Source organism: Mustelus asterias, chromosome 5 (genome assembly GCF_964213995.1).
Source record: "Mustelus asterias chromosome 5, sMusAst1.hap1.1, whole genome shotgun sequence".
NCBI classification, from domain to species: Eukaryota; Metazoa; Chordata; class Chondrichthyes; order Carcharhiniformes; family Triakidae; genus Mustelus; species Mustelus asterias.
The window spans coordinates 28889317-28905780 of record NC_135805.1 but is presented as its reverse complement, the minus strand read 5'-3'; the positions used below and the strand labels follow the sequence as shown (position 1 = coordinate 28905780).

The 16464-nt window shown below is 44.9% G+C and overlaps 1 protein-coding gene across 3 annotated transcripts in view; it reads right to left on the bottom strand.

Moving 5' to 3' along the window:
- rev3l (REV3 like, DNA directed polymerase zeta catalytic subunit) overlaps window positions 1–16009 on the bottom strand; it is a 190088-nt gene extending 174079 nt beyond the window's left edge. For 2 of the 3 annotated variants that reach the window (XM_078212338.1, XM_078212339.1), the window contains exon 1: window positions 15447–16009. In XM_078212338.1, the coding sequence (XP_078068464.1) occupies window positions 15447–15585 (139 nt within the window). In that variant the 5' untranslated portion in view covers window positions 15586–16009. The remainder of the gene's footprint in view (window positions 1–15446) is intronic. The other variant, XM_078212340.1, reaches the window with a different exon arrangement.
- Window positions 16010–16464: the final 455 nt, after the last annotated feature.

The following is a 16464-nucleotide window of genomic DNA, read 5'->3' as shown; positions in this document are numbered from 1 at the left end:
AAAGATAATCTATTCTTTATCATTTTCAGGATAATCTGTTCTTTATCATTTTCACATTCCTAACCCTAACACACCCTTTGCATTGTAACTATATTTGCGTAATTACCAGATTCTAAACCCAGGTTTTTGTCAGTTGGCTTGCATTTAACCTGCACAAAAAACTAAAGAAGTTAAACCCCCAATTAGACATTTATAACACAGTTGGTGCCAGTTTTGTAGCTGTACTGGAACAGCTAGTTCTAGAGGACACATCTTCAGAATTACAGCTGAGATCTTGGCCCATTGCCCTTCCTTTATCCCAGCGCCCTCAGCAATTTGATACCACATGGGAGTGAAGGAAGACCGGCATCAGTGATGCTGCGGACCAGAGATAGATCACTCAACACTTCCGGGTTAAGATAACCAAAAATACTTCAGGTCCTGAAGTACTTGTACTGACATGCTGGGTTCCCCCATCACTGATGTTTATGGAGCCTCCCCCCACTATTAATTGCCCACCTCCATGACCGAATGAGGCAGAGCCTCAGAGCTTTGACCTGATCTATTGGTTGTGGAATCGCTTTGCTCTGTTGCAGTTTGTTTCTATCTAATGTGCAGATAGTCCTGTATTGAAGCTGCTCTGCCTGGTGCTGCTGATGCATGCTCTCCGGCATTCCCCATTGAATCAGGGCGGTACGGTAGCACCGCTGCCTCACAGCACCAGGGCCCTGGGTTCGGTTCCCAACTTGGGTCAGTGTGTGTGGAGTTTGCACATTCTCCGTGTCTGCGTGAATTTCTTCCGGGTGCTCTGGTTTCCTCCTACAGTCCAAAGATGTGCAGGTTAGGTGATTGGCCATGCTAAATTGCCCTTACTGTCAGGGGGACTAGCTAGCGTAAATGCATGGGGTTATTGGGATAGGGCCTGGGTGGATTGCGGTCGGTGCAAACTCGATGGGCTGAATGGCCTCCTACTGCACTGCAGGATTCTATGATTCACAGTGAGGAACAAATCAGGCCATAGCTTCCAGGTTTTCTTTGCAAAAATATACCTTATTCATGTAAAGTCTAAAAGACACTACAAAACATTTCAAATTGTTATGACAGTAAAGTGCAATATTTACATTTTCTCCAGAGATCAAGATGCACTCTGAGGTGCTTCACTTCAGGATGAGAATGTTACATACATTCATTAGAGAGTAAAATTCTTTACAAACTATATACATTGGTCATGTTGCACTCTGCAGTGCTTCAGGTACAGTTACGTACAGTTAGGAACAGAGCATACAGTCCAGGGGTACCAGCCCCTCAGTGTACATTGGATGAAAGACCTTACACAGTGGCATTTCCTCACTGCACCTTGGAAGCAGCTGCCCCAAGCTTGAATGTATTCCTCAGCACAGAGTCCTGGGCTTTGGGATGTGGCAGTCTGCAACACTCAGTTGGGGACAATTCTTTGCATTAGAAGATCAACAAATTTCTGGCAGAAAAGAGCGTCTTTCATCGAGTTGATGATCCTCCAGGTCTCAGTGTGTGTCCCTGGGAACAAGCCCGTAGAGCACAAAGTCCTGTATCACTGAGCTACTTGGGATAAACCTCGACAAATACCACTTCATCTCTCTCCAGACTTTTTTTGCAAAGATACACAAGGAGGTTTGAAAGTTCTCGTGATCAAGCATTCTATCAGATGACTGGCAGTCTGCTCGGGGAGCTATCCGACAGGGTCCACCATCTCTTTTTCCTTCAGGGCCTCGAGGACCTTACCTGCAGACCACTGCTTGATCACCTTGTGGTCAAAGTTGTTTTTCTGAATAAATGTTTCCACAAGGGACTGGTGATATGGCACGGCCCAACTACTTGGAGCATCCTGCAGCAACGAGGCCAGACCAAACGTTGACAAATTCGGGGACAGAGAGAACCTCAGTATGTAGTGACACTGGTGTTTGCATATTGAGGACCCACACACAGCTTGAGGCAGCCGCACACAAAGGTGGCCATCAGGATGAGGGCAACTTTGGGTTCATTTTTTCCTCCCTTAACCAGAGATTTATGCATGGTGTCCCTTCAGACACGATCCACCTCGGATCTCCAGATGAACTTGGGAGATGGCGCAGGTGACTGCTGCAGCGCAGGATCATGGTATGAGCAAGACCTATGCTACGGACAGCAACCCCAAGAGCATCTCACACCCGACAACCAGGTTTTTGCCCACTCAGCTCTTGATCTCAGCCTTGCTCTAAGCATGGACAAACAGCTGAATTCTAGAGGCGAGGTAAGAGTGACTGCCCTTGACATAAAGGCAGCATTTGACAGAATGTGGCATCAAGGAGCCCTAGCAAAACTGAAGTCAACACAAACTGGTGGGAATTCCTCACTGGCTGGAGTCATACATACCTAGCACAAAGATGTTTGTCATTGGTGGAGGCCAATCATCACAGCCACACTTGGCCCTCAGGGCAGTGTCCTAGGCCCAACAGCTTCAGCTGCTTCAATGACCTTCCCTCCATCACAAGGTCAGCACTGAGGATGTTTGCACAATATTTAGTACCAAGGCCGAAAGATGGCAGATGGAATTTAACCTGGACAAATGTGAGGTGATGCAATTTGGAAGGTCTACTGCAAAAGGAAAGTATACAGTAAATGGTAGAGCCCTTAGAAACATTAGCATACAGAGGGACCTAGACCTGCAGATCCACAGTTCCCTAGAGGTGGCAACTCAGGTGGACAAGGTGGTCAAGGCAGCGTATGGCATGCTGGCCGTTATCGGTCGGGACACAGTGTAGGAATTGGAAAATCATGTTGCAGCTAGTCAGAGGAAGAGGGGGGAGCTGATAAAGGTTTACAAGATTATGATAGAGTGGATAGTCAGAGTCTTTTTCCCAGGGTCGAAGGATCAATTAGTAGGTTGTGTGAGGGGGAAAGTTTAAAAGAGACGCAAGGGGCAAGTTTTTCCCCACACAGGGTGGTGAATGCCTGGAACGCCCTGCCTGAGGAGGTGGAAGCAGATTCTATAACAATGTTCAAAAGGCATCTGGATAGATACGTGAATAGGCAGGGAAGAGGGGGATATGGACCATGTAGAGGCAAGAAAATATATTAGAAAGGCATCTGTGTTGGCACAGACTTGGTGGGCCGAAGGGCCTGTTCCTGTGCTATACTGTTCTTCGTTCCATTTGTAACTCTGCAGATACTGAACCTGCCCACAAAACCTGGACATTCAAGCTTGGATTAGCAAGTGGCATGTAACGTTCCCACCACACTAGTGTCAGGCAATGACCATCTGCAACGAGAGAGAATCTAACCACCTCCTTGGCATAGTGCCAGGGACCCGGGTTCAATTCCTGGTTTGGGTCAGGCTAAATTCTCCCTGTGTACCCGAACAGGCGCCGAGAGTGGTGACTAGGGGAATTTTACAGTAACTTCATTGCAGTGTTAATATAAGCCTACTTGTGACACTAATAAACTTTAAACTTAAAAAAGACATTCAATGGCAGTGTACAATACAGTCTGGCACATCTGCCAAAACATCTAAAGTTCTCCTTCTCTGGGTTACTGACTCCACTGAACCCCAGGACGGATGCTTCAGGGTGACAAGGCTAGCACCTGGAGGAAACTGATGACTGAGCAATCCCATGGGTCTGTCTTAGCCCCTAATCTGCTCAATTTATACATCAACAACCTGTCCCCAGCCTGATCCAGGAAGTTTATCTAGGCAGATGAAATCTGCTGTGGGACACAGGCTAAGACTTTCCCGAGCTGCGAGACACATTAAACAATATCGCAAAGCCAGCCAAAACTGCAAGATATAACGCCTACAAATGAACACACTCCATATTCACAATGCCAGAACTCAAACAGAACTGATCATCATCCTAGATGACCAGAGACTGAAACACAATCTCCACCCTGTTTATGTAGGCAAATCTCTGAGAAATGCAAAAAACAGTACAGCAGTAATATCAGGGGGTTTCAACGACTCCTATATTAACTGGGATAGTTTTAGCGTGGAAGGAATGGAGAGAGCAGAATTTTTAAAGTGAACCTTTATGGCCAGTATGTAGCAAGTAAAACAAGAGAGAGTGCAGTTCTGGACTTGGTTTAAGTAATGAAGCTGGCCAGGTGGAAGGAGTGACAATGGGGGAGCATTTTGGTGATAGCGATCATAATTCAGTTAACTTTAACATATTTATGAAAAAGGGCAAAGACAAAACAAAAATTTGGCAGAAAGCCAATTTTACTAGGCTGAGGAGTGATTTGGCAAATGTGAAGGTAAATCAGTGGTAGGACAGTGGGAGGCAAAGTGGAGATTCAAGTGGTTCACAATAAAGATGTCACCACAAAGAAAAAGGGTGGGACAGCCAAATCCCTGTATGTCCAGGGGCTTACATGGTAAATAAAACAGAAAAAATAAGGCAGAAAAGAAAAACCTATGTCAGCACCAAGAACTCAATACTACAGGAAGCCAAGAGGAGAATATAAAGAGGGTGAAGTCAAAAAAGTAGGAAAGCAATCAAGGGGCATGAAAGAATATTGGCAAGTAAAATCAAGGAGAACCCAAAGTAGTTTTGTCAATACATTATGAGTAAGAAGATAACTATGGAAAGAGTAGGGGCTCCTAAAAGACCAAAAAGATAACCTATTAGTGGAGGTGAAGGATGTGGGTCTGGCTCTTAATGAATACTTTGTCTTCACAAAAGAAGGGGACAATGCAGACATAGTTAAAGAGGGTTTTGAAGTATTGATGTGAGAAATGGAGAAAGGAAGTATTTATGGGGATTGGCATCCTTGAAAGTTGACACATCACCAGAGCCAGTTGAAACGTACTCCAGGAGCCAGGGTGGAAACTGAGAGGAGTCTCATCATAATTTTCCAATCTTCCTTGAATGCAGATGAGCTGCTGGAGGATTGGAGATCTGCTAACATTGCACTTTTGTTTAAAAAGACAGTGAGGTGTAGACCAAATAATTACAGGCCAGCTAGTAATTGAGAGACAGGGTAAACTGCTACATAGGTAGGCACGGATTAATAAAGGACAGTCAGTATGGATTTGTTAAGGATGTGTCTGAATAACTTGATTGAATTTTTTTGAGGAAGTAACAAAGAGGATTGAAGAGGGTAGTGCAGTTGATGTGGTCTACATGATTTTATGAAGGTTTTGGACATGGACCCACTAGGCAGACTGGTTAAAAAAAAATAAAAGCCTATGGGATCCAGGGGAATATAGCAAGCTGGATGCAAAATTGACTCAGTGACAGGAAACAAAGAACAACAGTTGATGGGTGTTTTAGTGACTGGAAAGTGGTTTCCAGTGATGCCCAGCAGGGCTCAGTCCTCGGTCCCCTGGTTTTTTTTCTAGTATATAGGAACATACGAAATAGGAGCAGAATTAGGCATTCAGAATGATTTGATGTAAAAGTAGGGGGAATGATCAAGAAGTTTGCAGGCAACATAAAAACAAAGCTACGCGATTGATAGTGAGGAGTGCTAAACTGCAGGAAGATATCAATGGACTCGTCAGGAGGGCAGTAAAGTGGAGAATGGAAGAATGGAGAAGTATGAGGTGATGCATTTGGGGAGGGCAAACAAGGCAAAGGATTATGCAATAAATGGGAGGATACAGAGGTAAAGTAAAGTTTATTTATTAGTCACAAGTAAGGCTTACTTTAACACTGCAATGAAGTTACTGTGAAATACTGTGTAGAGGAAAGGAGGGATCTTGGAGTGAACACCCACAGTCCTGATGGTCGGTGGACAGGTCAATAAGGTGGTTAAGCAGGCAGCAAATAGAATACTTTAATTTGTTAGCCAAGGCATAGAAGAGCAGAGATTAAGCCGGAACTATATAAGAACATAAGAAATAGGAGGAGTAGGCCATCTAGCCCCTCGAGCCTGCCCCGCCATTCAATAAGATCATGGCTGATCTGAAGTGAATCAGTTCCACTTACCCGCCTGCTCCCCATAACCTGTGCTGTACTGTTCTATGCTCCCCATAACCCTTAATTCCCTTACCGATCAGAAATCCATCTATCCGTGACTTAAACATATTCAACGAGGTAGCCTCCACCACTTCAGTGGGCAGAGAATTCCAGAGATTCACCACCCTCTGAGAAGAAGTTCCTCCTCAACTCTGTCCTAAACTGACCCCCCTTTATTGAGGCTGTGCCCTCTAGTTCTGGTTTCCTTTCTAAGTGGAAAGAATCTCTCCACTTCTACCCTATCCAGCCCCTTCATTATCTTATATGCCTCTATAAGATCACCCCTCAGCCTTCTAAACTCCAACGAGTACAAACCTAATCTGCTCAATCTCTCCTCATAATCTACACCCCTCATCTCCGGTATCAGCCTGGTGAACCTTCTCTGCACTCCCTCCAAGGCCAATATATCCTTTCGCAAGTAAGGGGACCAAAACTGCACACAGTATTCCAGCTGCGGCCTCACCAATGCCTTGTACAGATGCAGCAAGACTTCTCTGCGTTTATATTCTATCCCCCTCGCGATAAATGCCAACATCCCATTTGCCTTCTTGATCACCTGTTGTACTTGCAGACCGAGTTTTTGCGACTCATGCACAAGGACCCCCAGGTCCCTTTGCACAGTAGCATGTTGTAATTTTTTTCCATTTAAATAATAATCCAATTTGCTATTATTTCTTCCAAAGTGAATAACCTCACATTTGCCAACGTTATACTCCATCTGCCAGATCCTCGTCCACTCACTCAGCCTATTCAAATCTCTCTGCAGACCTTCCACTACCTCCGCGCAATTCACTTTCCCACTTATCTTCGTGTCGTCAGCAAACTTTGTTACCCTACACGCAGTCCCCTCCTCCAGATCATCTATATAAATGGTAAACAGTTTAGGCCCCAGTACTGATCCCTGTGGCATGCCACTAGTCACCATCTGCCAACCAGAAAACACCCATTTATTCCAACTCTCTGCTTCCTGTTGGATAGCCAATCCCCAATCCACGCTAACACCCTACCCCCAACTCCGTGTGCCCCAATCTTCTGCAGCAACCTTTTGCGAGGCACCTTATCGAATGCCTTTTGGAAATCCAAAAACACCACATCCACCGGTTCCCCTCCGTCAACCGCACTAGTCACATCTTCATAAAAATCAAGTAAGTTCGTCAAACATGACTTTCCCCTCATGAATCCATGCTGAGTCCAGTGGATTTTGATAAATAACCACTAACGCATCCGCTATTACCTCTAACATTTCTTTCAGTACCCTGGGATGCATTCCATCCGGGCCCGGGGACTTGTCCACCTTCTGTCCTCTTAGTCTACCAAGCACTGCCTCTCTAGTAACAATAATTGTATTGAGTACCTCTCCTCCTACCAACACTCGATCGTTAATATTCGGTAAACTATTTGTGTCTTCCACCGTGAAGACCGACACAAAAAACCTATTTAAAGTCTCAGCCATTTCCTCGTTTTCCACTATTAAATCCCCCCTCTCGTCCTCCAAGGGTCCAACATTCACTCTATTCCTTTTTATATATTTGTAAAAACTTTTACTATTATTTTTTATGTTTAGAGCTAGTTTAGTTTCATAATCTATCTTTCCTTTCTTTATCACTTTCTTAGTCGTTCTTTGTTTTTTAAAGCTTTCCCAATCTTCTCAGTCTCCACTATTTTTGGCCATTCTGTACGCATTGGTTTTTAATTTAATACTCTCCTTTATTTCCTTCGTTATCCACGGCTGGTTATCCCTTTTCTTACAGTCCTTCTTTATCACCAGAATATATTGCTGCTGAGTACTGAAAAAGATCTCCTTAAAAATCCTCCACTGTTCCTCAGCTGTCCTACCTACCAGTCTCTTCTCCCAGTCCACCTTAGCCAATTCAGCCCTCATCCTATCATACTCCCCTCTGTTCAAGCAGAGGGCATTGGTTTGGGACCCTACTTTCTCCCCCTCCATCTGCACCAGAAATTCGACCATATTGTGATCACTCGACCCAAGAGGGTCCTTCACAAGAACATCCTTAATTCTACCCGTCTCGTTACACATTACCAGATCCAAGATAACCCGTTCCCTTGTAGGTTCTGTAGCATACTGTTCAAGGAAACTATCCCGACAGCATTCTAAGAACTCTTCCTCCATCCCACCACGTCCAACTTGAGTCAGCCAATCAATATGCAGGTTAAAATCCCCCATGATTATTGCCGTTCCGTTTTTGCACGCATCCATTATTTGTTTGTTTATAGCCCTCCCCACCTCAACATTATTATTTGGGGGTCTATAGACCACGCCTACTAGTGTCTTTCTCCCCCTACTATTCCTTATCGCCACCCATAATGATTCCACGTTTTGCTCCTTAGAGCCTATGTCGTCCCTCACTACTACCCTGATATTATCCTTTATTAACAGCTACCCCACCACCTTTTCCATCCTGTCTATCCTTCCTAAATGCCTGATACCCCTGGATATTCATTTCCCAGTCCTGGTCACCCTGTAACCACGTTTCTGTAATGGCCACCAGATCATACCCATTTGTGCTGATTTGTGCCATCAACTCATTTACTTTGTTCCGAATGCTTCGTGCATTCAGGCAAAGTGTCCTTATTCCAGCTTTTATCTGGACCCAAATTGTTGAAATGTTATTAACCTCCTCCCTCTTACACTGTCTATAACCCATCTCTGTTTGCGAGCTAACTTCCTCGCTCCCAGTCACCTCATCTCGATCCCCCCCCCCCCACCAACCTATCTAGTTTAAATTCTCCCCAGTAGCCTTAGCCAACCTTCCCGCCAGGACATTGGTCCCCCTGGGATTCAAGTGCCACCGGTTTTGTGTGTACAGGTCACACCTGCCCCTGAAGAGCATTAGTTGGGCCACAATCCAAGTTCTGGTCACCTCATTACAGAAAGGATGCAAAACTGCAATAAAGGGGAGATTTACGAGGATGTTGCCAGAACTGGAAAATTATAGCAATGAGGAAAGATTGGATAGGCGGGGATTGTTCTTGGAACAGAGGAGGCCAAGCAAAGATTTGACTGAGATGTATAAAATTATGATGGACTTGGATAGAGTTGATTGGAAAGACACAGTCATTGTAGCAGAGAGGAACACAGATTTAAAGGGATTGATGGAAAGATTAGAAAAGATATGAAGAAAATCATTTCACCCAGAGGGTTGTGGGGGTGAGGAACTCACTGCCTGAAAGCTTAGCAGAAACCCTCAACTCATTTTAAAAGGTGTCCGAATATGCACCTAAAATGCTGTAACATGCAGCGTCACAGACCAAATGATGTAAAGTGGAGATTAGGCTGGGTGGCTCACTTTTTAGCTGGCACAGATACGATCTTTCTGTGCCACAAACTTCCCATGATTTCATCTGGGCATTATCCTTGACAGGACCTTCACAAATAGACAGTACCTGATCAAGACTGCAGAAAAAACTTAAACCCACACAACCTCCTCAGCAAACTGGCCAAGACCCTAAAAAGACCTCTGTTCTTGCCTTCACATTCTTGACTGCAGATTACTGTGCCCTAGTATGAGACCCATGTGCCCACACCACATTTATTGATGGGCAACTCAACAATGTGCATCATCATAGGAACTCTCTGACTAACACAGCTCCCAGTCCTGAGCAATATTGCAACCCCACATCCCCAACCCCATATGAGGGGGGAAATTGCAACAGACAGACTACGTGCAACACACACCTGCCCTCACTCGATGCCCACCTCAACCCACCAGCAGTCACTCCGAGTAGTAACAACTGAAGACCTATAGCAGGAGGATTAGCAGAAGGTAACCACCAGAAAGCATTCTCTCATCATGGACCCCACTGCTCATCCACCCAGCATTGATTCACCACCATGACAATGGGCCCTGTTAAAATGTTTTCGGACTGGCCAAAGCCTCTTTACAACCACCATCAGTGGGGTCACCAAGACCAGAGAGGCTGCAGCTATGGTGCAGACCAAACAATAACTCCCATTGTCGAGGAGTGTCTGCTGACTAAACTCACAGATGGACTTAAAGAACTTCACAGTCACTGACAAGCTATTGATTGACTCCGAGACTACGCAAACACTAAATATATACAGTTGCAGTGTTATGCAAGTTTTTTCTGAATTGAGTGAGTCTAACCACCATTGTTTTGTATATTCACGTGTTGAGCAATAAAGAAGTTTATTAAATACTGACCTCACCTTACAAAGTGATTACTCACCTGCCATTTAAACTTTTGGAAAGACACGGGGTGGCAGTGGTGAGAAAGACATGGATATCCAATTCAGATCACAAGGGCTCATTTTTGTTACAACCCTGAGTAATGCCATCATCTGAGTAGACATTGGTGGTGTAAGTCAATCCCTCTGACCCAGAGAGGGTATCCGCACGAGGTCAAACTCAATGACACTGTTCAGAGATTTATTTTGAAGAGTGTGGGGAGGTTAGAAACGAGGTTGCAATTTTCATGGACAGAGGGGGAAAGAGCTATTTCTAAAGGAAGTTCAATACTTGGAAGGAGGAAGACGTACACGGTTATCAAGGAGGATTAATAGATAGCTTTTTCATAAATCTAGCATGGGCTTGGTATGAATGGCAGGAAAAGGAAAAAACACCGAAAACACCAGTTAGGATCGGGGTCCCGAAAGAATGGGTTCAGTGAGAATGAAACAGATTGTGCAAGAAATGGATCTCAGACAGTGTGGGGGAAGAAAGGTTGGAAATTAGATAGGGTTATAATATATGAAAGCCATATAGCAGGGGTGCAGTAGTAGAGGGCCTGAACTGAATTCAAAGTAAAGCTTTTGTGGTCATTAAAGCCTTGATATAGGGACAGTTTCAGTTGTTGCTCAATCACAGCATGTCATCCGATTGCGTCCACTATGGTTCACTCGGTAGCACTCTCATCCGAGTCACAAGTCCCAGTCCCGGGCTCGAGCACATAAATCAAGGTCGACTCTAGTGCAGTATTAAGAGCTCTGCACTGTCAGAGGAGCCGTCTTTTGAAAAAGACAGTGAAGCGAGGCCCTGTTTACTCTGGTGCACTATTTCAAACAAGCGCAGGGGAGTTACCTCTGACACTGGGAAATACTCATCCCTCAATCAACACTGCAAAAAATGAACAGACTATCTGGTCATTATCACATTGCAATTTGTGGAACTTTGCAAAATACAAATTGGCTGCCGTGTTTTCTACATTATAACAGTGACTACACTTAAGTGGTTGCAGAGAGCACTGTGAGACATCCAGTGGTTGTGGAAAGTGCCACATAAACAAAGTCCTTTTTTGAGGAAAGAATTTTGCCACACAATGTTGACAATGACTGCTTAGAATTCACTGTTCCATCGTGTAACCATTTCACTGGCGCCATCCCTAGTAAGGGTGCTTACGCCATGAAGCTTGTCAGTCCATATAACGGAACTGATGCTGCAGCCACATATTAGGAAGTCCAGAAATGCCTCGTGGTCAATTGATCCCAGGGACGTACTCAGGTATGACAGCAAAAGGGAACCACAACTGGCCTCAGTGCCCAGAAGCCATGAAGAAAAAGGCCAACCAAAAAGATTCAGCCCCCCATTGACCTTTGTTGAGAATTTGGGTTTAGTGTTTAATGCCAAGACTCACCAAGAATTGACAATTATCAAGAAATTACAATGCAGAAACAGTAATCTGGAGCAAATAGTCTTTAATGTGTTTATCCTGCATACACAAACTCTCTCTCCATATTTCTAATCCCCATAGATACTCACCTACCCAACTTTGTCTCGTAGGTTGACACAAACTCTTCACTTATCATGGATTCTCAATCACTTGTGTACACTCTCTTGTTAAAGGGTCAGACTCAACGCCAAGGAAACCACTGCCTTGGTTACAACAATTAAGAACAAAATGAAAATAAGGGAAATGCGGAAAAATATATAAACAAAATCTAAATTTAAGAAAGGGAGGCAATGGAATTATTTATTAGTGTCACAATAGGCTCATATTAACACTGCAGTGAGGTTACTGTGAAAATTCTCTAGTCGCCACACTCTGGCGCCTGTTCGGGTACACTGAGGGAGAATTTAGCATGGCCAATGCACCTAACCAGCACGTCTTTCGGATTGTGGGAGGAAACCTGAGCACCCGGAGGAAACCCACGCAGATTCCGCACAGAGTAGCCCAAGTCCCTGACGCTGTGATGCAGCAGTGCTAACCACTGTGCCACCATGCCTGCCGCCCAAAGCAAAGGAAAGCCAATATGAAGAACAATTTGATCTGGTTTTTCAACAACAAAAATAAAATCAAAGCAAAATACACAGGTTTAAAATGTTACACCATCTCCAAAAATCCATAGAATCCCTACAGTGCAGAAGGCCATTCAGCCCATTGAATCTGCACCAATTCTCTGAAACAGCATCTTATCCAGGCCCACCCCACCACCCTATCCCTGTGTATTTATCATGACCAATCCACATAACACACATTTTTGGACACTATGGGGCAATTTAGCAAGGTCAATCCCCCTTACCGGCACATCTTCGGACTGTGGGAGGAAACCCACGCAGACACGGGGAGAATGACAATCACCCAAGGTCGGAATTGAACTCAGGTCCATGGTGCGGTGAAGCAGCAGTGCTAACTCACCACTCTGCCACCCCTATAATAATGCAATACAAGCAGAAAATTAAACCAATTGATTCCAGGCACCCAAATTACACTCGAGTTTCGTCAGTCAGGTCACAGTTACTGAATGATATTTGCAAATTTTCTATATTTCAAGACAGGTGCCAAGTGAGCACATTCACAATTCAACCTGAGGCACGCCTCCTCCTGGCCAACCACAAGTGAATAGGCAACAAGTAAAAGTCCATAAAAACGAAGTTCAGTTCACACTGCAGGAGGAAACAAAGACTGTGAGCTTATGTTGACGGGCAAAGATTTCTTAGAAAAAGGTGGGAAAGAACTATATTTGCATCAGACCTTTGAATGGACCTACCTCACATTAAGTTGATCTTTCTCTACACCCTAGCTATGACTGTAACACTACATTCTGCACTCTCTCGTTTCCTTCTCTATGTACAGTATGCTTTGTCTGTATAGTGCGCAAGAAACAATACTTTTCACTGGATCCCAATACATGTGACAATAATAAATCAAATATTTTTCTCCAACACGTTCTGAAGTCTTCAGTCACAGTGTCACTTGTGGACAGCACAATGCAACCAATAAGCTGCCAATAATAAAAGTCATACAGACACTTGCATGGACACCCAACTCCTACCATAAGCTCAAAAATTCAATAATTGCAGAATCAAAATCCACAACAGCTTCAATTACAGCAAATTGCAGCATATAAGTCAACCTAAAATACAAGAGACACCAAAAATCATGTTTTTGCATATATTCTGCAGGTAAGTCATTTTAAGCCACAGCTGGTAATAGCAGATGCAATTTTTCACCCCACAAATGCATGTTTTACTTACCCGCACTTCATAACTGGGCACAAGTTTACAAGTAGGCAACACGGGCTGTGGCGCAAAGATGCGCAGGAATTTAAGGCACACTCACCCTTTGCATTTGTGCTGATGACATTTCAAAATAGCAACCACTGACACCAGCGGTTCACTTTAATGCACAACATACAAATCCACCCCGCCGATTTTGGAGGGCTTCAGAGGTCAACTTATACGGCAGCGTCAATGGTAACAGCATGGAAGTCAGGAAGGACTAGTGTGTAAAGGTCCTGCCTAAGATCTGCTTTCAGGTTAATGCTGCAACATTACAGTAACAGCAAGATATTAAGCTGATAAAAAGTACAAGATAGCTCCAAAGCCTCATCTCACTTTGCTATATTAGCAAACAAAGTTGGGATTGCCACATTTTCAGATTATCAGCATTCGGAAATTTACACAAATACACTAAACATAATGTAATCTTATGCTGCACTTAAGACGACAAACCAATTTGTGCCCTAAATAATGACATACAATACTAGTGAAGTTCAGCATAATTAAATGCTCTTTAGGAGGATGCAAAGATTTACTTTAATTGACTGAATGCCATGCAGCTTAGTGGTTGTGAATTTTATAAATTAAATTTGTACTTAGTAATAAGGTGCACTACAAAACTGGCTCGACATAGATATCTTGCTGCAAACATATTTTCTTCAGGCCCAAATGCACTGTGAAAGCAAGAATGCCAGAGAGTGCTAATCTACAGATTTCAGGAAGTTACTCCCATCTTCTATGTTTCTCCACTTAAAAAAAGAGAGCCCTTTCCAAGGAGGAGGAATCACTGCCCCTCATTAGGATCCTCAAGGGGAAAAAAATCACGTCGATAAAATATAATCGAACATGTTCGGACAGCATGAGGGGAGAATTATCAGCTCAGTTCATTAACAGTAAATATACAACTGACATCTTGCAACAGCAGATCCATATTTGACAAGTGTGGTGGGGCTGTGACCAGAAAAACGATCTGCAGGTACTCCACAGTAAAAATGGCGACTAATGTCAACATTTATTACAATATGCAAATAAAAAATTTCAATACTGTGCATGGAGGATGAAAATGTGTTAACTAAAACCACACCTCTTTTTTTTCGTGACTGCGAGAGTGTGCATAGCAACGACCCGCTGCTTTTATCCCTTGAGCTTCACATTATTTTTAAACTAAAAGACAGCTTGTTCTGTCCCCAACACTTTTTTTTGTTGTGTGTGTAACGGTTCAACTTAATACAGGGAGCTGGCATGATGATGATCCAAACAAAAAAAAGTGACCTGGGACAGGGGGGGGTGGGGGGGAGATTTCTCTGCACAGTTAATGAAAAATCAGCAAATTTCCCTCCCTCCCACCAGACACATTCAGATCCCATTCAGAACCGTTGAATAGTTTGCAGCAGAAATCAAACCGCTAGTGGAAACACGAGAGAGAGTGTGAGCACCGCAGATGGAGATCTCCCACATTGCGGGGTGGGTTAGCACCATTACATGTACAACACGGTGGGTGGCCATATACATATATATCTCCATATACACACACAAAATTATATTATATATACACACAATTATATAATGCATACAGATATGTACACAATTATAACATACAGACACACAATTACATATATGTACACACACACGGAATGTACACAGACGTATAGACACAATATGTACAGACATACACAATTATATCTAACATGCAGACATATGCACACACATAGTATAGTTGCATATAACATACACGTAGTTATATAATATATAGACATATATATGCACATAGTTATATACAGCATATAGTTATAATAGTTATATATAACATATACAGTTATATATAACATATACACAGTTATATATAACATATACACACACTGCATATGTTACACAGCTCTTTGCTTCATGGCTGCCTGTGTTTTGCAGAGAGGACTTGACAAAATGGCAAGCGCTGACTGGGAGAGCCCAGCTCCCCCTGCCCTGCCCTCAGTGTGGGGCTAACATTCCAGTACAGTGAGAGCCAGGCCGGCCTTACCTGCTGCGGTGGGCCCGAAGATGCGAACCACGGGCACCAGGCTCACCTCACTCTCCCGGAACTCGGAGAAGCAAACGTCCAGCCCCTTGACCGGGCTGGACATGTAGTAGTCAGCGGTGACAATCCTGACCGCCAACATCCTCCGTGCCGGCTGAGGGAGGGATGTAATAATTATATATTCAAATAAATAACAGCCCCCCCAACTCAGGGTCAAGATCCAGGGAGGGAGGGAAGGACTGGCTGGGGCTGGGGGGGGGGGGGGGGGCGGTCAGGCTGAGCTGCCGCCGCTATGTGCAGCGCTCAGGGAGGCTGCAGGCCTGTCTCCATGCCGCTGTCTCCATGGCGCCGCTCCGCTCATCCTCCCGACACGACCTGCAGCTGCCCGCCCGCCTGGCGCATCCCTCCTCGGGGGCCCGGTGTGTGTGTGGAGAGGGTGGGTGTCCCTCACAGTCTCGCGCTCTCTCTCTCTCTATCTCCCTCCCTCTCTCTCAGCTGCACTGCAGCATCGCTCTCCCGGCTCCGCCGCCACACCGCGGGGGGTCGGATATCCCGCCCCCTTCCTCCCATTGGCTAGCCCCGGCCGCCCCTCCCGCACTCTGATTGGCCCAGCCTGCGGTTTGACGGGTAAGCTGACACCCGGCCCCGCCCACCCCGCCGCTCCCCATTGGCTGCAGCTCCATTGTTGCGCAATCTGGGTTCCATCCGCGCCGATTGGCTGCCGCTCCCGGCCATCCCCCCGCCTTCGCCCCCTTTGATTGACAGCTCCAGCTCTGCACTGCATTGTGTAAGGCTGAGGGCTAGGTTAGGGCAGGATGGCAGCCCTGGGTCTGCATTTCATTGTGTAAGGCTGAGGGCTAGGTTAGGGCAGGATGGCTGCTCCAGCTCTACATTGCATTGTGTGGGGTGAGGGCTAGGTTAGGGCAGGATGGCTGCTGCAGCTGTGCATTGCATTGTGTAAGGGTTAGGGCAGATGGCTGCTCCAGATCTGCATTGCTTTGTGTGGGGTGAGGGCTAGGTT